This window comes from Pongo pygmaeus, chromosome 12 (genome assembly GCF_028885625.2).
Source record: "Pongo pygmaeus isolate AG05252 chromosome 12, NHGRI_mPonPyg2-v2.0_pri, whole genome shotgun sequence".
NCBI lineage: Eukaryota > Metazoa > Chordata > Mammalia > Primates > Hominidae > Pongo > Pongo pygmaeus.
Window position 1 is genome coordinate 48,588,714 of NC_072385.2, and position 26,216 is coordinate 48,614,929.

Below are 26,216 nucleotides of genomic sequence, written 5' to 3' on the forward strand. Positions count from 1 at the left end.
CTTGCTCTTAGTCAGAACCACTGGCACATGTTCTTTAAAACACCATCTGTATTGCTTAACAAAATGTTTTCCTCTGTATTAAATACCACAGAGATGACCAGTTCACTGCATAACTTTGATGGTCTTGTGATGTCCATATCATTCTACTGAGTCAAGGATACTTGCATAAATGGCAGAAGGAAAATATATATAATTATTGAAAAAGAGAAGGCCCTCAGACCAACAGCAGGAAACACTTTTTGGTCATATTTTAGGTTGTCAGGGGCACATGTCAGGATGGAGAGGGCCTGATATGGTTTGGATCTGTGTCCCCACCCAAATCTCATGTTGAAATGTAATCTCCAGTGCTGGAGGTGGGGCCTGGTGGGAGGTAATTGGATCATGGGGACAGTTTCTCTTGGCTTACCACCATCCTCCCTTTGGTGCTGTCATCACGATAGTGAGTTCTTGTGAGATCTGGTGTTTAAAAGTGTGTGGCACCACTCCCCTCTCTCTCTTGCTCCTGCTCTTGCCACATAAAATGTGCCTGTTTCCTCTTCGCCTTCTGCCATGATTGAAAGTTTCCTGAGGCCTCCCCAAAAGCTGAGCAGATGCCAGCACTATGCTTCCTGTACAACCTGCAGAACTGTTAGCCAATTACATCTCTTTTCTTATAAATTACCCAGTCTCAGGTATTTCTTTATAGCAGTGCAAGAATGGACTAATACAGGGCCCTGACAGATAAGACAGTGCACAGAGTTTCCATGCATTCTCAAAAGTTCTGAGTTCAAGCAAAACAATATTTTCATAGACAATATTGAACCTACTGAAATAATCTGCTTCCTTTTTTCAGACAGCATAGATAGGTAAAGATTGATAAGCTCCAGGTAGGAGGTGGGTGTTGTGTAGTACCGCCTGCGCAGCTCATTGTAATAGCGCTCTGCCATGCTGGAGACACTCAAGTGAACGTTCACGCACATCAAGGGAAGCTTTTCTTTCAGTTCTTCATTTCCAGCATCGACTTGTGAGAAAAATGTCTTTGACACAGAAAGAAGTGCTTCTTTGGGCCACTGTGAATCAAGGAAAAATCTAGAAAATCTGTTGTGTCATTTCAATAACATACAGCTTAATACCAAGAAAAACATATTTCTCGGGAACTCCTCCCTGCCCAGTCCGCTCTTCACCTAGTTAACTCCTACTCATGTCTATGGTGCTTAATGAACTGAAGGGCTCTGTCCATTTGAGGGGTACCTGGGTCTGCATTTACTGACCAGTATGTCTCCACAGTATCATGCACACAGAAGTTGTTCAATAAATATTTGTTGACTGAATGAATTAATGATTCGGTGCTTCTAGAATTCCATAAATAAATCACATATGTTACAAGGACCTTATGTCCTCACTCTGTTTGTTACATAGTTGGGACCTCACGTCCATCATTATAATCACTGTCCTGCACACCTCAACTGCTTTGCTCCTCTCTTGTTTCTTTGAACTCACTTGAACATTGGTCAAATGCAACTCTCTTACTTCATGCCTGCAACTGTGCAGCTGAGCATGGCTGGAGAAAAATGCACAACGTTGCCAATTAGTATCACTTTAAATTTTTGATAATTAGCTTAGTGCAGCCCAGCAATGCTTCTACATTTTCTAATATATCAGTTTTATGCTCTCCTGAGTATTTCACACCAGATTCTACTTCCTTAAACTGCTGACACTTAGTCTTTCTTCTTCACTCTCAGCTGATGACCTTACTGCCCATATCACTAAAAAACAATAGCAATGAAAACAGAACTTCAATGAGCTCTTACCCCCACATCTTCCCACCTACCTGCATCTGTGCTTATATATTCTGCCTCCCCACCTGTTACTCAGGGGTAGGCTGTGGATGCACCCTGACCAGGTCAGCCCCTTCTTTGATGACTCATTCTCATCCCTTCTTGCTTATTCAAGGACACTGGTCCCACAGTGCTTAACTCGGTATGCTGCATCATCCATATATTTATCTTTTCTGGATCATTTACATCAGCACACATGCATGCCACTTGTGTTTCACATTTAAAAATACTTCTCTCTTGACCTCACATGTCCCCTAGCTCTTGCCCCATCTCTCTGCTTTCCTTTGGGGCAAAACTCAAAAGTGTTGCCTATAACCACTGACTCAGATTTCTCTCCCCTCTTCTCTCTTGAACCCTTTCCCCCACCATCCATTGAAACAGATTTGTCAAGATCGCTGATAACTTCCACATTGCTAAATTCAATGGTCTCCTCTTCCTTTACAAATTCTGTTTTGTCCTTGTTCTATGATTGCCACAGTCATTCCCTATATGAATAAATTCCTAGTAGGCTTTAAAGCTAATACAAGTACCCATGAGCTACTCTTGGACAATGTGTTACCCCTTTAAAGTCAAGCAAGTCCAACTTCTCAAAGAGATATCCTGGGATGTCACCAACCTGCACAAACCAGTCAATGGTGCAGCAATTCACAAGGGATGGAAACATCCTGCATCGGGACCGAAAGGCCTCCCCAACTGGGCTCATGCAGAGAACAATGTGCAGCTTCTGACGCACTTTGCTGATAAAGTATTGAAACACCTGACAAAAAGAAAGTTATTTTTTCAATTTAAAATAATGATTAAGCAACAATGAAAATAAGTGTTGGCTAATGCATCTGAGGCTCCCCATATCAAATATAAAATGTCAGCATAGTAGATATGTAACTTTTCTTGTTCAACATTCACTCCAACCTCTTTCTCTCACACAGTCTGGAAAGATTAAAAATGGCATTTTGCAAATTCCATTGCGGCTAGGGTTCTGGATGTGATTTAGGTCCCTTTCACCCGTGTACTTGAGGAGATCCTTTGAATAAAGGGCCATTCATACAAGGTTTTGCTGTGGGGCAGAGGACATCTGGGAGAGAGGGGCAGGGTGCTGCACAGCATCAGGTTTTACAGGTGCAGAGCCTGGCAGAAGTTGCATGGTATGGGAGTTTTGTTTTTTTTTTCTTTTTCAACTTTTATTTTAGATTCTGGGGGTACATGTGTAGGTTTGTTACAAAGATATATTGCGTGATTCTGGGGTTTGGAGTATGACTGATCTTGTCACCCAGGAAGTAAGCACAGTACCCAATAGGTAGTTTTTCAACTCTTTCATCCCTCCCTCCCACTCTGCTCTTTTATTCTGCGGTATCTATTGTTCCCATCTTTATGTCCATGTTACCCAATGTTTAGCTATAAGTGAGAACAGGTGGTATTTGGTTTTCTGTTTCTGCATTATTTGCTTATGATAATGACCTCCAGCTGCATCCATGTTGCTGTAAAGGACACAATTTCATTATTTTTAATGGCTGTGTAGTATTCCATGGTGTACACATACCACATTTTCTATATCTAATCCACCACTGATGGGCACCTGAGTTGGTTCCATGTCTTTGCTATTGTGAATAGTGCTGCAATGAAACTTACAGGTGCATATCTCTTTTTGGTAGAATGATTTATTTTCCTTTGGGTATATACCAGTAATGGGATTGCTGGATCAAATGGTAGTTCAATTCTTAGTTCTTTGATAAACTATCCTGGAACTATTATTTCTGGAAGTGGCTCCTGATTTCAGCTGCTTCCTGATGTGATGATGGACACATGGCTCTGGAGCTGGCGGCTGATGCAGAGGCACACTGACTGGTTTAGTGGCTCCCTGCTTCAGCAGGAATGGTTGTGGCAGAGGCAGTTACCTCCTTGACCATTGACTTCTACAGTGTACATTTTATATTCATTCCAAGCAGTTCAGTCTGGAATTTCTTTTTTGGCCCTTCCAATGATCCTGTGTCCCTTTAAGAAATCCCTTCCTGCTTACATTAGCAGAAGTAGACTTGCCATCTGTACCTATAATCTCTGACCTAGCAGGAGAGACAATTCTCACAAAGGGAAACAGTAAAGATATAAGAAAGAACAGTCAGAAAGTTAAAGAAGGTGCAGAAACAAGGAAAAAAGCTGGGGTGAACAAGTAATGGTGTATGGGATCTAGCATGGTGTTGGAGAATGGAAGTGTACAGCAGCCACACTGTTCCCGAGAGAGTGAGAGAAAACACATTCCTGCTTTGTTGTGTCATAACATTGCTGTTAGGCAAGGGCATCAACAATGCTAGACCTATGCCTTCAGCCCTCCACAGGCAGGATGCTGCAGTGTGTGAAATAAACTGGTGCTTAAAGAGGAATAAGAGAGGCTGGCCAGTTTGGACAAGACTATGACCTCTGTGGGGCAATGGGATTTCTGTTTTCTGCTTCCCGGAGAACTTTCTGGAAGTCTGGTGACCCAATGCTTTAAACACCGAAAATAAAATACATAGAATACAAAGGAAACCAATTATATTGAAAAAAATTCTATTCATGGACCCCTTCAGGGAATCAGTGAATGGTTAAATAAAAGGTGAAGAAACCTTTTTGTGATAAAGCCACATAACTACTCTGGCACGTCCTACCTCGTCTCTGTTCCCCTCGGAAATTCCTACTTCTTTTGCTCTTGGTCTGGTGGCTGCTAAAACCTGCTCCAGTTCATCCTTTTCAAATAAATTAGGCACTTCACCTGAGTTCAGGATGTTATTTATATCTTCTAGGAACTCCTCCACTACAATCTGTAGAAGAAAGCAGTGATCATTACAACTTGCTCAATCATTTTCCATTTATTATAAAGCAAATATTTATTCTAAAATTCACATGAATCAATTTCATCTTTAAGAGAAGATATCTTAAAAATTACATGGAACCCTGAAGTTCTAACATAGCAAGTACACTGATTTTTCATTTTTCCTTTGTGTTTTGTTTCTTAGCAGGCATTCCCATTTTACCTGGGTCAAGTCATATGTGCAAGTATTTTATATTCTGCCCCTTTCAGTTACCATTTTATCATTAATACTAACCCATAGTTCTGTAATGTACTCATCATATTTATCACAAATATAGAAGCAGAATGCACCATTGAGCTGATGCACCATACATTTGCACGGACAGAGATAGTTTACAGTCTTGTTGACATTATAAGAACAATTTTAGGCGTATAGCTTTTCTCCTTAGTTGGATTATTTTCTTGAAACAAATTCCCAGGAGTGAGATTACCAATTAAATGCATAAATATTTTCTGGATTTTGAAGATTTTACTATTTCTCATTCAATTCAAGTGTGACTTCATCCATTTTTAACATTTTTTTTGTTAATTTGGGAGGTATAATAAATGCTTTCTTTTGGAGAATTTATTTTGGATGTTTTTGATTATTAGCAAGGGAAAATATTATCCCACATTTATTATTGTCCATTAAAAAGTCTGTCTAAACTTTGCAACCACCTGCATCTTGGAGTTTTCTTTCAAATTTGCATGAGTAATTTACATATTTTGAAATAGACTTTTTGTCTTTCAACGTTGATGCAAATATTTAAAAGCAATCTCTCGTTTACCCTTTATTTCAGTTAACTTTTTAGTCATATAAAAGTTTGAGTACTATATATTTAACTATGACAAGATATCTGTTATTTTATTTTCTTCATTTGAAACTTTTTGTTTTTCTTAATGAACTTGGTATAATTGTGTCTGTCAATTTTCCCCAAGAGCAAACAGTAGTTTTCTGTGTTCTAATTTATTTTTGCTTTATCTTGTTCCATTTTCTTATGTGTCTTGTGACATTTTTTCCCTCCTAAAGTTTTAAGTAAACTAATTTGTGTAGTTTCTAATTTTTGATTCAAATCTACAAATGTAAATTTGGGAACTGCTGGGTTGCTTTCCATAGATTTTTATTTATATTAAGTTCATTTTTCTTAGTCTCTAAGAGATTTTGACTATCTTGTTCTTTATATGAATGTTTTAAAGTCCTAAGACACATCATTAATTTCTCCTTTAATTAAAGCATGGGCAAAGAATGTTATGAGTACAGCTTATGCTTTTAACAATTTAATAAAAATTTCTTTAAATCTAGTATATGATTAATTTTTGTAAACATTCAGTAGTATTAGAAAATATTTGCTTTCTCTGTAAAATATGAAATATTGTATATAGCTATTAATTGCAGCTTAGAAATTATATTATGTAAAATATCTAATCATAGTTATTTCTACTTTGTATTTGTTAAGTTACAGCCAATTAAACTCTATTTTTAACACCTTGTTTCTCTCAATTTCTTCTCACATTTATAATGTTTTGTGTATATATAAGTTCATGTATAGACACATGCATTTTTATTTTTATGGTTACGTTTACTCTTCATTATTGTAGAACATTTGAGATTGATTGGGGCTTCCAACAGAATGTAATAACTTTTTGTCTAAAGAGAAGCAACAAAATATGACTTGATCTTTGGAGCTTTAATACTTGGAGACTTTTTACATAACTTGTTTGATTTTTAAAAGCAATGTTAAAAGCACTATCAGAAATATCTTAATTTTAGGACAATCAGAAACTACAGATAAGCAAAACTAAGACAATAAAAATCATTCACAATCTCAAGATTCAAATGTTTTCTCTTTGTACACAGGGCATACATGTCTAGATATACATTAAAATGTGGATGCTTCTAAAACATAATTTTAAAGTTTTTACACAGTGCTCTAGTATATGGTTATATCAGATATTATGTATATGACTCTCTCTCACTGGACATTAATACTCTCTCAGATTATTATTTAAAAACATTACAATAGATATTCTTATACATGCAACTTTGTACATAGCTTTGATTATAATGTAAAAGAAGTATAAAGGCTTTACCTACATATTGCCAACTACCTTCCAGAAAGATTTTGCTAATTTATAATCTCCCAGTGAAGAATAAACAGGCCTATTATTCTCACACCTCTGCCAACACTGTATATTATGATTTTTAACCATTATCAACTTGCAAGGCCAAGTCACTGGCATTTTTATTTATTACAATTTCCTTCGTTAACGGTGAGGTTGAAAATTTCTTCAGGTGTTTAAAGCCCTTTGTTTTCTGGAACTGTGTATTGACATTCTATCACATTTTTTCTATTTCTTCTATAGATGTGCTTGACTTTTCCTTTTTCATTTGTGATAAGTATTTTTATAATAAGATACAAACTCATTGCATGTCATAGATACTAAAAATATTTTTCCAATTTTTTCTTTGTATTTAATTCTGCTTACAATGTTTAAAAAAATGTATGCATCAAATCTATCACTTTTTTATTCGTTGGCTAATTTCTAGACGGGTTTATTTTCTCTAAAGAAAAAATACCCACGAATAATCAATGTAGAAAGTCCTCTGCTATAGAATTAATTCAAGATCAGTTAAATTAGCTGTCATAGATACAGATGTAATCCTCCTTCAATTTTAAAGGTAATTTAACCCAAAAGATAGCCCTTACTTTTTCCTTTCTGTAGGTAAAGTCATGTTTCCCTAATTGAATTTTTGGTAAATTATTTTCTTATATGCACTTTTATACAGTTTATTACCTTCTGTTATCTTTGCCTTTTCCCTCAAAGAAAAGTTAAAAACTTACCTCCTCGACCTTTGATCAAATTTAATTACTAAGAATTTAAAGAGGGAAACAATACTTGGTAAAATAAATAAAAATGTATTATAAAAGTCTTTTACAAGCTGCGGGAAATCTGTTATCAAAGGGAACAATCCCCTTGAACTTCATCCTACAAACTGTTCAAAGCACACACCCGATTGTAACACCCATACATTTCCTGTTCTTACCCATGGGCTATTTAAACACACACCTGGGTGTCAGTGAAAAGGAAAACCATATTCTTGTCTTCTACACCAGCCATTTTGTACAACTTCCTCAGGTCTTCATGAAAACTATCATAATTATATCCCCGGCTGAGTTCAATCTGCAAACATTTGTAACCGCATATATGAGCTGCAAGTCTCGTGAGTGACTGCTTTCCTGTGCCTCCTACTCCGACAAGCAGGGCATTGCCTCTTTCTTGACGTATCATCCGAGCAATCCTGCAAACATCAGAGCAGAGAAAGGTTTTTTTCAAGTTCACAGACATGGCTCCTGCTCAGAGAGCCTGCCCCAGAGCCGAAGCCTGGTGGCCAGTGGAGCCTCCTCCCTGGGCAGGATGCTGCAAGGGAAGAGGAGGCTGCATCTGAGGCCAGGGTTTGGTGAACAGCACTGCTGGGCTTTTCTCTTTTTCATTGTTTCCCCCATTCCTAACAGGCTGTTGGGTCTCGGCCCTAGTCGTACAAATTTAGAATAAAGTAAAATTTCTTTTCCCTAAAGTCTGAAGGACTTTGTCGGAGACCCTAGCCGATCTAGTCCACAACTTATATTGTCAATTGGTAAGCCCAGGTTTCCATTTATAGGAATGAGCAAGCAGAAAAATCACTGAGCCTAGAAAAAGACACCACAGTGAGAAGGAGAGACCAACAGAACACTTCGAAATAGATTTACTGCAGGATACCAACAAAATTTTAGAAAGTTTCTGATTCATGTTAACAGGAAGATTTTTTTTTTTTTTTCTGATAGAGTCTTGCTCTGTTGCCCAGGCTGGAATGCAGTGGTGTGATCTCGGCTCACAGCAACCTCCACCTCCCGGGTTCACACCATTCTCCTGCCTCAGCCTCCCAAGTAGCTGGGACTACAGGCGCCCGCCACCATGCCCGGCTAATTTTTTGTATTTTTAGCAGAGATGGGGTTTCACCGTGTTAGCCAGGATGGTCTCGATCTCCTGACCTCATGATTCGCCTGCCTCAGCCTCCCAAAGTGCTGGGATTACAGGCATGAGCCACCACGCCCGGCCAACAGGAATTTTGAAAAGCACTGCAATGATGATACTAGAGAGAGAGCCCTCAAAAAGGAGGGAAACTCCCGTAATTTAGGAAAAGTTGGGTAGAGATGGAAAATCCACTAAACTGAGAACCTGAGTGGAAGGTGATCAGTCTCACAAATAGAGTACCGTGGAGAGTTGAACAGGAAAAGTAGAGGCCAAACTCCAGGAATATACCCAGAACTCAGAAAAAAGAGAGCAATCTTAAAATAATGGGAGAGAAAATGGAAGATAAGGAGGGCAAATCTAGGAGAAACAAATGGCATCCCAGAGGCCATATCATAGAAATTACAGGAATGAGAAGAAGGAATAGAACTGAGGCAATGGTGACTGACATAGTAGAAGAAACCACTGGAGCTGAACCCACAGACCCAAAGATCAAGAAAGAAAACTAGAGGAGAGACAAAACACTAAATGTTTCCTAGGAGATCTATAAGTAATTTACATGTAGAAGTTTTACAGTAGAAATCTATGTTTTAAACATAATTGAAAAGTTTATGATTATCTAATGCAGAAATAATAGATTATCCCCAAAGGAACAAGTAATTTTAGGTTGGCTTCAGGCATCTATTCAACAAGATGACATTTTACAAGACAATGGTTAGAGGGAGAAAAACACCATGTTATGGCTCAGAGAGTAAATAATCTGCAAAGCCTCCCTAAAAGATTCCTTGAAGATATACACAAGTATGAATGAAATTTAAAGACCTGGGAAGGGGGAAGGGATATTAGTATAAAGGTGACCAGTATGTATGAGAATCAACTCTATACATTCTTGTTAAGATGATAGAAAAGGGGGTGATAACGTCAATAAATTCTTCTTAAGAAGACATAAAATATAAACATAATTTAAAACTTATCATTACCATTGTCTAAAATCTAGAAATCATGGGAGAAATTAAAAGCAGGTTTAATTATTTTTCCTCTTCCTCCCCGCCTTCCTTATTCTGGGAAATTATCTATCTATCTATCTATCTATCTATCTATCTATCTATCTATCTATCTATCTATCTTATTTATATTGCTGATAATTGAAGAAAACAATGTTCAAATATTTCAAAATTATAGTGACTTTATTATTTTTTGATTATGAAAACATCACATGGTCACTGTAACTCATGAGAGAAAACCACTGCTAACTCTTTCCCACATGTAAGCTTCATCATGGGGGCCTGGATACTGTTCATTTCTCTATGAGAACAGTGCATAGCATTTGGCGGGTTCTCCATCAATTCCACATTCAAGTAACCAACTTCTAGAGACTGTAACAGTTAGTTACTATATACATCATCTTTGGTGGCAGGAAATAGGAGCTATGTAGTGTAAGAATAGAACAGGGAGTCTACAAGGACTTATTTAAAAAGTCTTCCTCCGGGACAAGGCACAGACTCCCAGTCATTATTTAGGATCTTCTGAAATAAGAATCAAACTTTGAAATTTGTTTCCTCCACCTTTACACCCTCTCCTGCCCCTCAGACAGGTCCACTTTTCCTATATCTTGAGTGCCTTGGTAAGATGGCTTTGTCTAAAACCGGGGTCAGCAAACTATGGCCTGCGGGCCAAATCCTGCCCCTTAACAATGTGGTTTTTTAATGACCCATGAACTAAGAATGGTTTTTAGATTTTTTTAATGGTTGAAAAAAATTTTTAAAGAGTAATATTTCATGGTATGTGAAAATCCTTTGAAATTCAAATATTAGTGTCTATAAATAAAGTTTGTTGAAACATAGCCAAGCTCATTGATTCATTTACTGTCTGTGGCTGCTTATGCATTATGACAGCAGGGTTGAGTAGTTACAGTATGATCTGCAGAGCCTGAAATAGCTTTTCTATCTGGCCCTTTACCAAAGCAGTTTGTCAACCTCTTCCCCAGAACTTTTGGCCAACTCCTCTACTAGAACAACGAAGACCCATAGGCACCACTGTCATTGCTATGTGTCTGCCACAGTACACATCTACTCAAAGACACATCAGATGTCTATTCGCTTATTTCTCTTCAGCTGCCAAGGCGAGTATAAAATTGAGGGCAGAGTGAATAGATAATAATGTTTTCTTATTTTTCCCATAATGTACAAGTGTCCTACAGTTGATGAAATATTGAATATGATAAAAATCTTGCACTTTATATGTCACTCTTTCCTTATTTCATGTACATTATTATTTATAGTAGTTTGATTATTTCTATCTGAAACTACTGGAAACAAATTACTTGCCCATTCTGCTTTGTAGTATTATTTTTTTCTGGCAATTTACTTATAAATGGATTGAAAACTTCCCCCAGTAAGAATCCTCTAATGTAGTAGCTAAGTTATATTTTCTCTCATGTGGTAGGCAAGAGATGGTTCTCCTAATTAGTGGCTTAAATACTAATAGATTTGTTCTACTATCCTTGGAGTGTGGTGACAACTTTGGGGGCATACAATGGGCAGAAACTGCCTGGTGCATTTGCTCTTTGAAAGCACAGGCTCTGAAGCAAATTTTTCCCCCGAGTTAAAAGACTTTTACTTACCCTATGTTAAAAAGCCAAAAACTAAAATGTCACCAACAAATGGAAATGTAGTGTGTGCTAAATTACTGAGTATTTAGTAATTAACCCATAACTCACTTTCATGACAAAGTCCTTTCCATTGCTAATCAGCATTAGGTGTTTGAACACTCTTACAAGCAGAAATATGTTTTCTCTGATTCCTAACTACTGATCCTCTCTTGAATAAAAGAGAACAGTCTACATCATTATTTACATGGCAGTCCTTTGTGCATCTGAAAACCAAATCTTCACCATTCTACAAATGGTTTTTAATTTCCGTCTATAATATTTTAAGCAAACCTTGAGGGGCCTGGTAATTCTCTTTCACAAAAGTAAGAAAGATTATAAATAGAATTAAGCCAACTTTGCTTATGGTCTGGTCTATTCTCCAGGAAGTTTCTCAGACCAAAATGCTGCCTTTATTTTTTTCCTTGTAGGCTTAGGGCCTGCCTGAGCGATGGGAATAAAAGTTGTTAGGGGATAGCATGTGGGTATGCTGCCAGGGGGACAGAGGGGAAGCAAGTGGCATCTGGACAAGCCAATGACAAACGACCTATGTTATAACACTTAAGCTGTGACAAACATAAATCTTGAATTAGGGCTAATTAAAGAGCTGAAATATGGAACAGGTGAAGACTTTATTTGCTTATGGTTTATGTGAAAAAAAAATCCTAGGGATTTAACTGTCAGTATTAACAAGGACCAACGCTAAAATGTAGTTGACACAGGAAAAAAACCAAAGCCATGAAGAATCTTGCTGCAGCAGTAGACCATGGGAAATCCTACTCTCACTGTATTTTACTGTATTTATTCCACAGAATATGATATCAAATCTGGATGCTGCATTTTAAGTAGAACATTGAAAAATTATAAAGTGCTCAGTATGTGAAGACTGGAAATAATGTCTAACAGGCAATAAGAAAGATGTGGGATAATTTTGCCTGGAGAAGATAAAGCTAAGAAGAATATGGGAATGATCTTCAAATATTTGGAGGGCTGTTATGAAAAAAGTGAGCCCATTTTGGGTAGGGGCACCCACAGTGGAGTTAGAGCTGAAGCACTGGTTGTGATCCCCAACTGCCACTCACTGACTAGAGGACTTTGGACCATTTATCTAATCTCTCTGTGGCATACTGCGTTGTCCAAAAAGTGGCCACAATAATGCCTCTGGTCCTACTTGCTCTTTGATTCCATCAAGAGATAGGGTCCCTGTCCTCTTCTTTTGACCTTGACTGGGCCTGTATGACTGCACTGACTAGAAGAGCACAGTAGAAATGATGGATGCTATGTGACTTCCAAGACTATGTCAAAAAAGCCATTTGGCTTCTGCCTGGCTCTGTCTTGCAGCACTTGCTTTTAGAGCCCTTAGCCACCATGTTGAGAAACCCAGATACCCTGATGCTGCCATGCTGAGAGACAAGTGGAGAGACTATATGGAGGCGGAGATGCTCCAGGCACTCCAGCGGCGGTCTGATTACAACCGCAAGAGAGATGCTCAGAGAGAACAGTCGCGAAAATTGAGAGATGATAAAATGAATCTGCTAAGGGTAGGAGTGGCTTATTATGCAGCAATAGACCACTGGGACATTCTCTGAGCCTTACTTGTAAAGAGATTATGATCCTGAGCTATAGAGAGATTGTTGTACCAGGTAAATGAGATGCTCCATATCATGGTTTCATACCCACACTGAGTGCCTTAATCATGACTGATTCACAGGATGGGATGGATACCAGAAGTACAGGAGGCAGATGTTGGCTTATCCTAGAAGGATCATTTTAGCATTAGAACTGTCAAACAGGACAGGAGCCACTTCAGGAAGTGTGCCCCAAGGACTGCAGATATTTAGGCTGGATGCTCATGAATGTGTCAAGGTTGTCCCTCATAGGACACTTGCAGTGGGTAAGAGTCAGACTCGCAAGCAGGTGAAATCTTTGATCCTGGATTGAACTCGTTTTGCTATAATTTTGAAGCTCCTCTTTCTTTAGGCATGCGTGGAATTAGCCTTGTTATACCGTACATGTATCTCTGTAAACAACCTCATACCCTTTTTATAACAAGACAGAACAGATAAAAACAAACAGAAACCATCTATTAACATTTAGCAAAAATAATGACTCTGGGGATTCCATAGAAAGCTCATTCCACAAATATTTAAAATATGTTAAACAATAACCCTTAAGTTATGGTGAGAGTTAATAAAAGACCTCTGACCATCTAGCAATCTGTTTGAAGAGTTTATTCAACTTTTTTTATCCTTTAATACAAAAAATATTAAATCAATGCATTATTGGGTGCCTTATAGCACTATACCTTGAAACATGTTCTATAGCATCCTGGAAGAACACCAACTTTACTTCTTTGGGATTTGTGAGATTATAATCATCAAGATAGTCCTGTAGAACATTTGCAATTTTCTCTATATCGGGCATGTCATCATAAATCCGATCAGCTTTATCTGCTCCAAACTATAATTTATGGGAGAAGAACCAAGTTGGATCAATTCTGATAGACACATAACCTGGAAAATCCATTTCATTTAACTTGTTCGAGAGCTACACTGGAATTTTGAAGGTCTTTGCAATAAAATTTACATAGGAGCTCAGAAATAGGGTTTTGATTTTTCTCACAATGCTACATTCTGATTTCACTTTTTTTTTTTTTTTTTTTTTTTTGAGATGGAGTCTCTCTCTGTTGCCCAGGCTGGGTGGGGTGCAGTGGTGCCATCTCAGCTCACCACAACCTTCGCCTCCTTGGTTCAAGTGATTTTCCTGCCTCAGCCTCTGGAGTAGCTGGGATTACAGGTACCCACCACCATGCCCAGCTTATTTTTGTATTTTTAGTATAGACGGGGTTTCACTATGTTGGCCAGGCTGATCTCAAGGTCCTGACCTCAAATGATCTGCCTGCTTCTGCCTCCTAAAGTGCTGGGATTACAGGTGTGAGTCACCGCGTCCGACCTGGTTTCATTGTTTTGCTGTTAGGTTATTGACATTGGAAAAGCTAACTGGTTAAAAACTATGCATGGCAGAATGCTATTATTATAAAAAATCATGCCAGAACTATTTGTGGTTTTTAAATAGCAGTCATCTAGGGTTACCTAAATTGTTGAGAATGAAATTCAGGTGTAAACTGTAGGGAGTCAAGTCCTTGTTTTAATCTATTGATGATGTCCCTTTTCTATTGCATGTAGCAACTGCCCCAGGGGCACTTTGTCCAGGAATGTTTTACTAAAACACACATAGGCAATGCAAGAAGAGGCTAGCTGTTCTTTTTCTGTTTATTCCCTCATCTGATAATACAATCAACTAGAAACACACAGGAAAATAATCTCTGAAAACAAACTTTGGACCATACGTTTAATAATAAATATAAATATATACTTTACAAAAATACGTAGTTTATCTTTTTTATTTGTCAGGTGGTAATACTTATCTAGAGTGGAGTTACCAGAGTGGTGAGGTATTGCCTACATATAATATAAAGACAAGTTCCTTCATGTGTTGAACCAGCATTGATTGACAGCCTGCTATGTACCTCTGTGCAGGAACCTGGGAACTTAAGATGAACAAAAACAGACGTGGTCTCTGCCCTCTTGGAGACACTGGGAATGTTTTACTTGAACAAGAGGCACCTTAGTAAAACAACATGGCTATCTGCCAATGTAGGCAGGGCAGTGAGATAGCAGATTTATTCTAGACAGGTCAAGAGGGTAAAATTTACCAGAGGGTAAAATTAGGTCCAGAGGGTAAAAATTAGACAGTATTGTGGAGATGGGCTTGAGGAACTCATAAGGGAATAAAAGGAAGTTAAATATATAAAAAAATTTGCTACTAATTAGAGTTACTCTGAAATGAAGAGAACAATTCTCTTAACCAAGTAGCTTCACTACGTAGAGTACAATAAGGGGGAAGTCCTGAGTTAAGAGACTAGACCTCTCTGCTTCCTTCCAAATTGAATATCTGATAGCTCTCTGATTCAAACCATTACCAAAATGAATGTAATTAGATCAGGAGTCAGTAAACTTTTTCTGTAAAGGGCCAGATAGTAAATATTTTAGGCTTTGCAGGTCATATGGTCTTTATCACTACTACTGCACTCTGCTGTTGTAGAGCAAAAGCAACCATATAAAAAAATCATATATATAAATGGCTGTGGCTATGTTCCATAGAATTTTGTTTACAAAAATAGGCAGCAGGCAGATTTGGCTCATGGGCCATAGTTTGCTGACATCTGGCCTAGATCTTAACTCTTCACACATGTAAAGTTTTTATAGAATATACATGTGAATTGGAAAATAATAAATGCTTTATAATTTTCAAATGGGGTCAAGTCAGTCTAACATACTTGCCTTAATGAAATCTCCAAATATGATGGGCTTATTCAAAAAATATTCCAGGTCAATTGCAATTCCAAAATGTTTGTCTATTTAAAGAACAAAACCAAGTTTTTAATATAATGATAATCTTAAATGGAATATTTTAGTGATAAAACATATAGAATAATAGCTGCTACTTTACTTAGAAGACTTAATTAATATATATAAAAACAGAGAATACTGTGGTAACTCCATGCTGCTTTAGTTTAGCTGATAATCTCCCAAGTTTAAGATTAAGAATACTTAACCAATAATTTAAAACATTTGTTAAATAATGAACATTGGATACTTATTTAAGAAATAAGAAGTACTTTAAAATTATCCTGGCTTTTTTTTTTGAGACGGAGTCTTGCACTGTCACCCGGGCTGGAGTGCAATGATGTGATCTCGGCTCATTGCAACCTCCGCCTCCTGGGTTCACATGATTCTCTTGCCTTAGCCTCCTGGGTAGCTGGGATTATAGGTGCACACCACCACACTCGGCTAATTTTTTGTATTTTTAGTAGAGACAGGGTTTCACTACTTTGGCCAGACTGGTCTTGAACTCCTGACTTCGTGACCCACCTGCCTTGGCCTCCCAAAGTGCTGGGATTACAGGCATGACCACTGCGCCCGGCCTATCCTGGCTTCTTATCAGACAAAATGCTCTTTCTCCTACTTTCTCTCCTCTACTTAAAACTTCATAATAAATCAAAATACGAACACTTCCTGAATTTATTTATTTTGGTATTTTTAGTAGGGATGGAGTCTTGCCTTGTTGCCCAGGCTGGTCTTGAACTCCTGAGCCCAAAGGATCCATGTACCCAGCCACCCAAAGTACTGGGATTATAGGCATGAGCCGCCATGCCCGGTTGACCCTTCCTGAATTTTAATAAAATTATTTTATAATATTTCATAATATTTCATATATTTTAATATATATTTGAACCATCAAAGAAAATAACTTTTACTCATAAATTATGAAAATTCTTTTTGTGTTAATTGTTCTTTGTAGAAACCAAATTGCTTTTCTACTCAAATAAAAAAAAGAATAGGTAAAGATTCATATTTACTGGCCATTTCTGTCATAATAACATGGAAATAGTGCTTATCTTCATTATTAATCAAGCGATCATGGAAGACTCTTTGGCACTCGTGGCAAAAGAGTCTAAATATCTGAATTTCTTCTCTTACTGTTCCTGGATCACATTGGAGGATACCTGTTTTTTAAGAAAAGAAAAAAAAAAAGAAAAATTCTACATTTGTAGAATCTCCAGTAGTAGTTTAATTAGGAAATCCTTAAGTAAACTTTACCCTCATATTGCCAAAAATGACTGCTTCCCCAGTGGATATAAACATATACTAATAGTGACCTCATTTTTTGATAACAAAACTGGGATACATTATTTGACAAAAACATTTTTTCCCTGTTTTGTGATGTTTCTTTAACTGAGCATGTGAAGTGGTCAGACTTCACAATATAAGCAAGGTTTATCTCATTATTACATGAGTTGCAATATGTTAAGTGAAGGGCCTCACATTATTTTAAAATATACTAAAGTATATATATTTACTTATCTTGCAACTTTCCTCCTCCCAATGCTTATACTGTTTTTGAAACTCCCATTTCTCTCTCTTTCTTCCCCAATGTGAGTCCTCACCAAATGCCCCTGGCCCTTCTGGCTTCTACTAAGATTATTCTGAGTACTCATTTCATTAGTGTAAATTGTTATTGCAAACACAGTTCTAATGATTTCAAGTTACAATCAAAGCAACAATGTACAGGAATTCCTGGAAATGGTACTTCTCTACAGGGACCACCAACATGGGGCTCCTCACACTGTAGACAGGGGCAGGGAGAGTGTCTACTGTGCACGTGGGCACACACAGCAGAGAGTGGGTACCACACAGCATGGTAGGTACTTTTCATGTTGCTTTGGAATACTAGGGTATTTCTATAGATAATGATGCTACCTGTTTTTTGCATCTCACATTGGTGTTGTGTGTGTGTTTGACATATATGTTTCTTGAAATGCTTAAAGTTTTAATTATTTTCAGTTAATATTTGTAGAAATAAGGAAATTTCTAGGATTTTTGATGAAATGCGGAAACAAGGGGAAAGAGATTCAACATTGGAATTTCCTGTGTATTTTATGATGTGTCATTTCAGAAATAAAGTGGATCCTGAATTTTGAAGCTCAAAAATTATCTTAAAAATAGGAATAGAAAGGCAATGGGGAAGGATAATAAATAAATGACTAGATTAGACAATGTCTGAGGATCAGTGAGTCTGAAGCAGTTCATGAAAGAAATGAAGTTATATTCTAATGTTTTCTAGGAAAATCGAGTTCATGAATCACAGGACTAAACTGCTAGTATAAGAGGGCAAGATTTCAGTGGAGGAAGAGAAAACAAATTATTTTGTCATCCTGTGGCAAGGATGGTGTGCCAGCTTTGAGAGTCCTTCAGGCTCTTGAAGGAGGAAGAAAAAGAAGAATGACAGAGCCTTCAGCTCGGGAGTTGGGAAGATCAGGAACCTGTGTGAGAACTGTGCATTAGGGAGGAGCAGGAGGGGTTTGCAGGGTTCTTAATGCCTAAGCTCCTGCCATGGGCCAGCATATCCTAGTTCATTCCCAGACTTGTTAATGCACAACAGGTAATGACTTAGATTGTGATGAAGACAGGAAAGAGAGCTGGCTTTCAAAGAGGCCAGTCATTGCTTCACATGAAAGCACCCCACAGCTTCTACTTTGGCTACTTTGCAGATATTAAAAACAAACTTATACATGTTAGTTAGAATCTTTTTAGAGAAAAAACAAATATTGGCCGGGCGCAGTGGCTTACGCCTGTAATCCCAGCACTTTGGGAGGCTGAGGCGGGTGGATCACCTGAGGTCAAGAGTTCAAAACCAGCCTGACCAACATGGCGAAACCCGGTCTTTACTAAAAGTACAAAAATTAGCTGGGCATGGTGGTGTGCACCTGTAATCCAAGCTTCTTGGGAGGCTGAGGCTAGAGAATCGCTTGAACCCAGGAGGCGAAGATTCAGTGAGCCGAGATCACACCACTGCACTCCAGCCTGGGCAACAAGAGTGAAACTCTATCTCAAAAAAAAAAAAAAAAAAAAAAAAATTAAGAGTGGTGTAGAACAAAGGGCACTGGATGGGGAGTCAGGGAACGAAGCAGATTGTGGAGCAACTAAGAGTTAGTGTCCTTGTATACAAAATCAGGGGAGACTTGTTTATTCATCTAGACATTGATTCATTCAGTGCCAGGCCCGATTAGGCACTGGGATACAGTGGTGAACTAAGCACACAGCCCTTGGGGAGCTGATGTCCTAATGGGAGAGACAGATATATAAACACATATATATGCAGAGAAATATGTGCGATATGATTACAGGTAATAGGAGCTATGAAGGGACATGGGAAAGTTTTGCTGAGAAGGTGACATTTGAGCAGGGAAAGTGAGCTATGTGGCTATCTGGTGTCAGAGCATTGCAAGCAACGTACAGAGGTCCCTAGGCAGGCCTGATTTCAGGAATGGCAAGGAGGTGGCAGTAGCAAGGAGGAAAGTGGTAGGCAATGAAAGGGAGAGGGAGCCCGGATCCAGATCACACAGAGACTCAACACAGGCAGGTGCTGGAAGCAGCCTCAGGAGGGTCTCAACAGGGCCCATGGCTGGCTGCTGTGCAGAGGGCAGAGCTGGGTCTCTTTGAACAGGGTAAATGGACAATCAGAAGCAGGAGATTAGAGAGGAGGTTAGAAGGGTAGTGGATGGAGTGGTGAGGAGTGGTTAGATTCCGGATATATTCTGAAAATAAAGCTGTCAGGATTATTTGTGGATTGCATAGAGGTTTTCAAGGTTCCTGGCCAGAGCAACTAACGGTAGTCTCCTCTGGGGCCGGGGTATGCATGGCCAAGGTGGAGGGGAAAAGCAAGAGTTCCATTTAGACATGCCAAGTTTAGCAGGCCAGCTGGATGCCTGAGGGTGCACGCTGAGAAGGAAGCTGGATATGCAAGTCGGACTCTTAGAGTAGGGGTGGGAGCTGAAGGCAGGCACTCCAGTGCCATCTCTGAGTAGACGGTATTTGACGATGTAGAATTGACCAGAATTACTGAGAGAATATGTATGTAGATCTCAAGACCGAGCCCTGTGGCCCCAACATTTTGAGGTAGGGAAGAAGAGGAGCAGCTATCAAAACAGACTGAGCGACAGCAGGCAGTGAGGGGGGACCCCAGGAGAGCCTGCCCTGGACCACTGGAGAAGGTGGGGAGGTGAAAGTTGCGTGGACATTGCTGTGAGGTTAAGGTGCCGCTGAGAGCTGACCAGTGGATCTGAGCAGACGGAGATGGGACTCAGGTAGAGCAGTTGAGCGCAGTGTTGGGTATCACACTTTGATGGACATATATTAAAGGGAGAACTGGAGGGAGTAAGTGAGACAGGGAGGAGAGACCATTCTTTAAGAGTTCTAGAAAGAGCAGAGAAATGGGAGGGGTACCACCAGGGGATATGGGACTTAAAGAAAAATATGTACTTTTTTTAAGATGGGAGGTAAGATAGTGGCTTTTTATGCTGTTAGGCATGATCCAATAAAAAAGGAAACTTTGAAGATGAGAAGAGAAGTGGGAATTATGATAGCAAAATCCTTGAGTAGACAGGAGGGGACTGGGTTCGGTACTAGAAGGAGCATTGGCACTGACAGATGCAGGGGCAGCTCAGCCCAGAGAAGGAAGATGCAGGTTGTCTGGGAGATTTAGAAGATGAGGCAGCTCTGGTCCAATTGCTTCTATTTTTTTTTTTTCAGTGAAAGACAAGTAACCAGCTGGGAGTGAGAAATAGGAGGCAGTGTTGGCCATGTGAAATAGCTGTGAAGCACTCAGCCTGAATAGGAACAGGTGATGGGATTTCTGGGTGAGTCACCGACACCTGCATACATACAATGTTACTGAGATATTTGGGGGCCAATGGAAAAGTAGGGAGGGTGCAGATCAGAAAACGAGGGTTCAGTACACTACCTTGCACACATTTGGATAAGTCCCTCAAGTTAAAGACATAATGGGACTTGGTGGGTGTTGGCAGGAGGTCAACACTCATTTTGTTATAAATCTCAACTGAGGCTTCTACAATGCTTGATGCAGTTTGCTTTACAGCTGGTGGAAAGTCACTCAGGAAACCATTTAAGATGGCCTAGAACCAGAAGCATAATATGAGAGGATTAGATTTATTTTAAACCAAATATCTATCTTTTAAATACTCCAGATGATAACATTTTCTAATAATAGATAGAAAGCCAAATTCCAACACCAAGTCTTCTGGTATCAAAGCTCTTCTGCTCATTTCAGAAAACATTCTCGAGAATGCGCTCACTCCTGTCTTCTGTGATTGTTTTGTGATGCCTGAGTGGCATTCATATCTGACTAGTGAATTTACATGAACACATTCTCAAGTAATTTAGACCTCTGCTTGAGGTGAGTCCAAGGGGTCATCACGAAGTGCACAAACCCACCTGGAAATGAACAGAAACCCTCTCTCTCACTTTTATGGATGAATGACCACCACTCTCATAGACTTTCATCTTCATGTATATTTTAAATGCGACTTACTTGCAATGGTGAACTCCCTCACACTTCAGCTTCCCCATCTCAGTAGCTGGCCATTCCCTCCTAAGCTTAGATCAGGAGCTTGGAAGTCTCTTTAGACACCTCCCATTTTCTGTCCCGCAAAATCAATCTTGAACACATTTCTTGGATCTGTTTGCTTCCCTCTGTTTCCCTGGACATCACCCCATCCTGGCCCCCACTCTTTTTTATCTGGGCTTCTCCTCTCTCTCCTTCACTCTGGCCTCTCTATTTCCATCCTGGTCTCCCTGCTGGTCCACCCTTCCCCCAGCTCCCTCACTTCACCCCTCCCTTCCATTGCTCCCCATGTCCCCACCACACTAGTCTGAACACCCACACTCCTTCCCACCTCAGGCCCCTGCACTGCTGCTCCCCTCTCCCTGTGCCCAGCCCTCTCTGCTTGGCAGGTGCCTTTTCATCCTTCATGTTTTAGGTTACATGCCATCTCTCCAGAGAGGCTTTTCCTGACCACTCAGTCTAAAACAAGTCCTCCCCCATCAGTCTCTCTGATCTTCTCATCCATAACATCACAACTTGAACATGTGTATTTATTAGCTAATCCTTGACCCCCAAGTGCTTGGAAAAATCATTATTGTTTTTTAAACAGATAAATTCTTATCACCATTAACCCTGGAGTAACTAATGGGAGAAGCGACGAGAATGCATATCAATGTTTGCAAGTTAGTCCAATCTGAAGTTGTGACTTCAGATTTGGTGTCATATATGAGATCTTTTGAAATAAACCTGAGTATTTGTTCTCAGTGGGCCTCCTGTTTAACATTTGCTTTAACTTGTGAGGATGACCTCTTTAGGTACCCCCTCCTGGGACCCCAACATGAGTTTAACATACTTCACATGGTCAATATTTTATGTAGGACCATCTCAAACCCAATCTTTAAATTTGATGAAAATCTGTCCATTTGTATGTGTATGATGGAGAATAGACAAGCTGATAATTTTATTTATATATATGTTATATGTATGTAGAAATCTCCAGCCTTGTGTTCTCCATGACACAAATACAAATACAGTTTCTAACATATACATGAGTAACTGTGTGTCTATATCTAGATATCTCATTCATCTATTCATTGTCTGTGTCCATGGAAGAAGATCCATGAGGGCAGGGATTATATACCAATGTCAGGCATATGGAAGGTGCTCAACAAATATTTGTTTAATGAATGAATTAAAGGCTACTAAATTGGTATCCATACATTAAAATTTGCGTATCATCATAGAATTTACTGAGGACCACAGCCTGGTATTCTACTTAAGGACCTGGCTTACATGATCTGTTTGGCAACTTTGCAAAACTCTTACTAAGAACATGCACACAAGATGCAGCCAGGTTTCTCAGTTTTGGGAGAAGGATTCTTTGGCATAAGCATGTTATCACTAGTTTATGGAGCTGATCACAGTTTTCAGTTACTGCTGTTATAGCTTTCTAACTAGAAATTTCATTAAATTAAATTTACCTGGTTGTGTGCTGTTCAGTTTACCCTTAGAGTGTATAGTGATGCATATTTTGGCACATAAATTTCCAATAAGTAAACACTCAGGTTTGTATGAACTGTGGTCCGAGAAAGAGTCACTTATAATGTACATATTCCAACTGTGCAAACCGTGACTGGACATTAGTGGTGCGCTCCCTGCATATATGCACTGTTTAACTAATTTGCAACAGACTATCAAAGAAAGTACAATGATAGGACTAATCGTGTTAACACTAATAGGTGATTGAAAACATTATATATAATATACATGTACTATTTAGACTCATAGGCTTCTTTTATATAGTAGAAATAAATCTATTTATATATGTTGCTAACAATAAATTTACTTTAACTTATTGATTTTGCTCTTCTTCAATTCTTGATTATATCCAAGTTCTTTCTCCTCCAAACAGTAATGAAGGACAGGACAGATGGGTGATGAATTCTTGGGTCCTGCTTAGGTGGGATGTGATGAAAAATGAAGTTTGAGATCCATGGGCCTAGAGCAAGTTCTTTTTTCCTACAGGCAAAATACCCTGTCCGTTGTAATGAGAGCAATATTCTTTCCCACCTGAATTCAGTGCAACCTGGTAGACCCCAGAATCTCTCAGTTTTGCCACATATCATTTCTATTTCCCCTTATAGCTGGTATGGGTTTTAAATGTAAACCTGTAAAGTTACAGTGGGAAGAAGCAGCCCTATCACAGCCAGTTTTCAGCTGTGGTGTGCTTGCTGGATGATGTTCCCATGGATGACACATTTCCATGGACATGATAATCCCACAGGAGGTTGAGAGTTGGGGACCATGTCTTTCCCAGTGGCCCAGACTTCACTGTATTCTTCCCACCCACAAAATGGAAATCATTCCATTTTGGAATGATGAAGAATGATGTTTTGTAAATAAATCATTTATTTAACTTTTATTTAGTTAACTTTTATTAAGTTAAACCCTCAATTTGCTTTAACTTAATAAAAAATGAAATAATTTGCAAATTCAGTCTCTTCTAACCAGGCATAAGTTTCTTGAGACACCCCTCACCACTCATCACATCACAGTGTATCTGTGGTGTGGTTGGGAATCACTCACTTCAAACTTCAAAATATAAATATAAAAGTTCTCAAAAAAGTGTGCAGGCCTTAGACAACCCTTCTAATGGCTTTGGTGGTTCCTGTTATGTCTTGTTTTATACTCTGGTGCTTAATTATAGAAGTGAAGCTCCCATCTTTTCCTATTTTCTAAAGCACTCTCCGAAAGTTTTTCAAAATGTGGCAGTTTTTATATACCATTTTGGCATTAGCTCCTAAACAGCTTATTGGAACTACTTCAATTTATTAAAAATAATTTACCACAGAAATAAGCTATTTCAATACAAATAGAAAATTCCTTTCCATGTACTGAAGGTTGTATACATGCGGGGTCTGTCCCTCTTGAGAGAGGGCTTCCACTGGAAGAAGTTGATGCTGGTGAATGTGGAGGTTCACTTAATTGCCATATCCTTGGGCATCACTGTCCACATTACTGTCATCAGCTTCTCCAGGCCAGTCACCTGAACCGTCTTATTCTACCTTTGTGCCCACCTTACCATTTCCTGCATCTGCAGTTGCATTCACCCAGCACTTCCTGTTCCTAAGATCTGTTCCTCCCTGTCAATTCCCAGTATCCCCAAGACTCAGCTCACAATCTCTCTTCTCTAAGCAACCTTTGCAGGTTGGTTATGCGGGGCTTTAGTCATGCTGCTTCATATTCTCTTACCGTTCTACTCAAAATAATGCCTCTCAATCTGTTGAGCACTTGTAGAGCAGGTGTTATTATTTTTCCCATATAAAGGATGGGGAAGTAGCCTGTTAGGGAAGTGAGTACAGATGGACAAAATATAGGTTATTATTCTTAGCGAGAGTGGCCGAGGAGATGAGTTCTGTTTTAGGTGTGTTGAGCTTGAGCTCTCTGGCGTATCAGGTGCCAAGTTTGGTGGCAAGTGGACACGCAGACCTGGTGGTTAGGGATAAGATGAGCACAAAGGCAGGGGCTGGGTAGTGATAAGATCTGCCAAGAACTGTGTGTGGAGTGCTAAGTGGCAGGGACCTAAGATGCAGCCTTCTCTAAAGGTAGGGGTTTTGTTTGCACAATCTTTCTGCATTTCTAGAACTCTCTGAGACCAACAGATACAGAAGGCAGTGATGCAAATGCCTGCCAGCTACTCTCCAGGAGTCCATATTTACCTGCTTCCTGCTCAGGAAAGAGATGGATAGATGGATTCCTTAGAAACACAGACACCACTTTGATTGTGGGAGCCTTGGAACAAATATGCTTTCTTTTCCTCCTGTTGCCTAAGTTAAAATCGACACTCACCTGAAAAATCTGTTTCAGACTGTGCTCTGAGGGCATTGGGAGGCACAGCATGCTGAAGTGTCTGATGAAGCGGGGAGTCACAGGGTTGCGGCCACCGCCTGGAGGTGCACACGCCGATACGATTGTTACATCCTGTGTGCAGAGAAATCCACTTGGATCACTCAGCAGAGAACGAAATGAGACCTGCCTATCCTAACGGTAGGACTTCCCAAATGCCAGCATTGCATTACATTTTTTTGTGCATGTTAAATGACTTAATTCTCACAATCACTCCAAGAGATCACTGTAATTACACCTATTTTATAGATTAAAAAACCAAGGCCCTGGATGGTTAAGTAAGTTGCTCAAGGTCACTCAGCTAATTCATCTACTTTGTACAAATACCTTTATATGAAACTGTAATCCTAAAAACTTTGTTATCTGAAGATAAAACATAGCCATTCTTTCAACAAATATTCATTATTCATGGTAGTTAAGTTTAGTAAAGTTGGCTGGAGCACTGGATTAGTGGTTACCAAACCACTGCTCCTAGGGTTAGGTTTCTGTGAGTCTCTGGTGATGACATTTTGGTCAACTGACCAATACATAACTTTGTTTTATGTGTGTTTCTGTTTAAAATGCCTTATTTTATATTGTTGAGTCATTAACATTGAACTCATGGACCATAGCACTATTACTCACGCCTAAATGAAGCTTATCAAACTCATTCATTTTTTTCAGTAAGGCACATCACAGCCTTTTTGTGTTTAGAAATAGTAGACAGCACTTTAGCACCACACTTGGGCCATTTTAAGTAGCAAAGTCACTAACAGAAGGCACAAAAATGTGAAAATGTGGTCTCAAGTAGACTGTGAAAAGGGCAGTTGTTTACAGCATGAGAGCTGAAAAAGAAGGCAGAGTGTTGTCTTGTTCCACCTCATCTGGAAACTGTGGGTTGGATAGCTAGATTTTTTTGCCACTCCATACATGTCTGCAAAGGACAGAATAAATGCTATGAATATTGATTTTGCAGTTACAAATAAATTTTGTGAGCAGGTGGATCTTCAAACATGGAATCCACAAATAGCCTGGGCTATTGTGAGTTAAATGGAAAGCAAAAGCCTTG

General features: G+C 39.1%; 1 protein-coding gene across 2 annotated transcripts in view; it reads right to left on the reverse strand.

Annotated features, from left to right (window-relative positions):
* The window catches only part of DNAH6 (dynein axonemal heavy chain 6), a 322,627-nt gene that overhangs the window by 131,031 nt on the left and 165,380 nt on the right, over positions 1-26,216 (reverse strand). For both annotated transcript variants that reach the window (XM_054474947.1, XM_054474946.2), the window contains 9 exons: positions 25,112-25,243; positions 20,663-20,834; positions 16,719-16,865; positions 15,640-15,713; positions 13,602-13,756; positions 7,708-7,939; positions 4,457-4,609; positions 2,434-2,574; positions 807-1,049 (listed from right to left, as the gene is read on the reverse strand). In XM_054474947.1, coding sequence (XP_054330922.1) covers positions 807-1,049; positions 2,434-2,574; positions 4,457-4,609; positions 7,708-7,939; positions 13,602-13,756; positions 15,640-15,713; positions 16,719-16,865; positions 20,663-20,834; positions 25,112-25,243 — 1,449 coding nt within the window. The remainder of the gene's footprint in view (positions 1-806; positions 1,050-2,433; positions 2,575-4,456; positions 4,610-7,707; positions 7,940-13,601; positions 13,757-15,639; positions 15,714-16,718; positions 16,866-20,662; positions 20,835-25,111; positions 25,244-26,216) is intronic.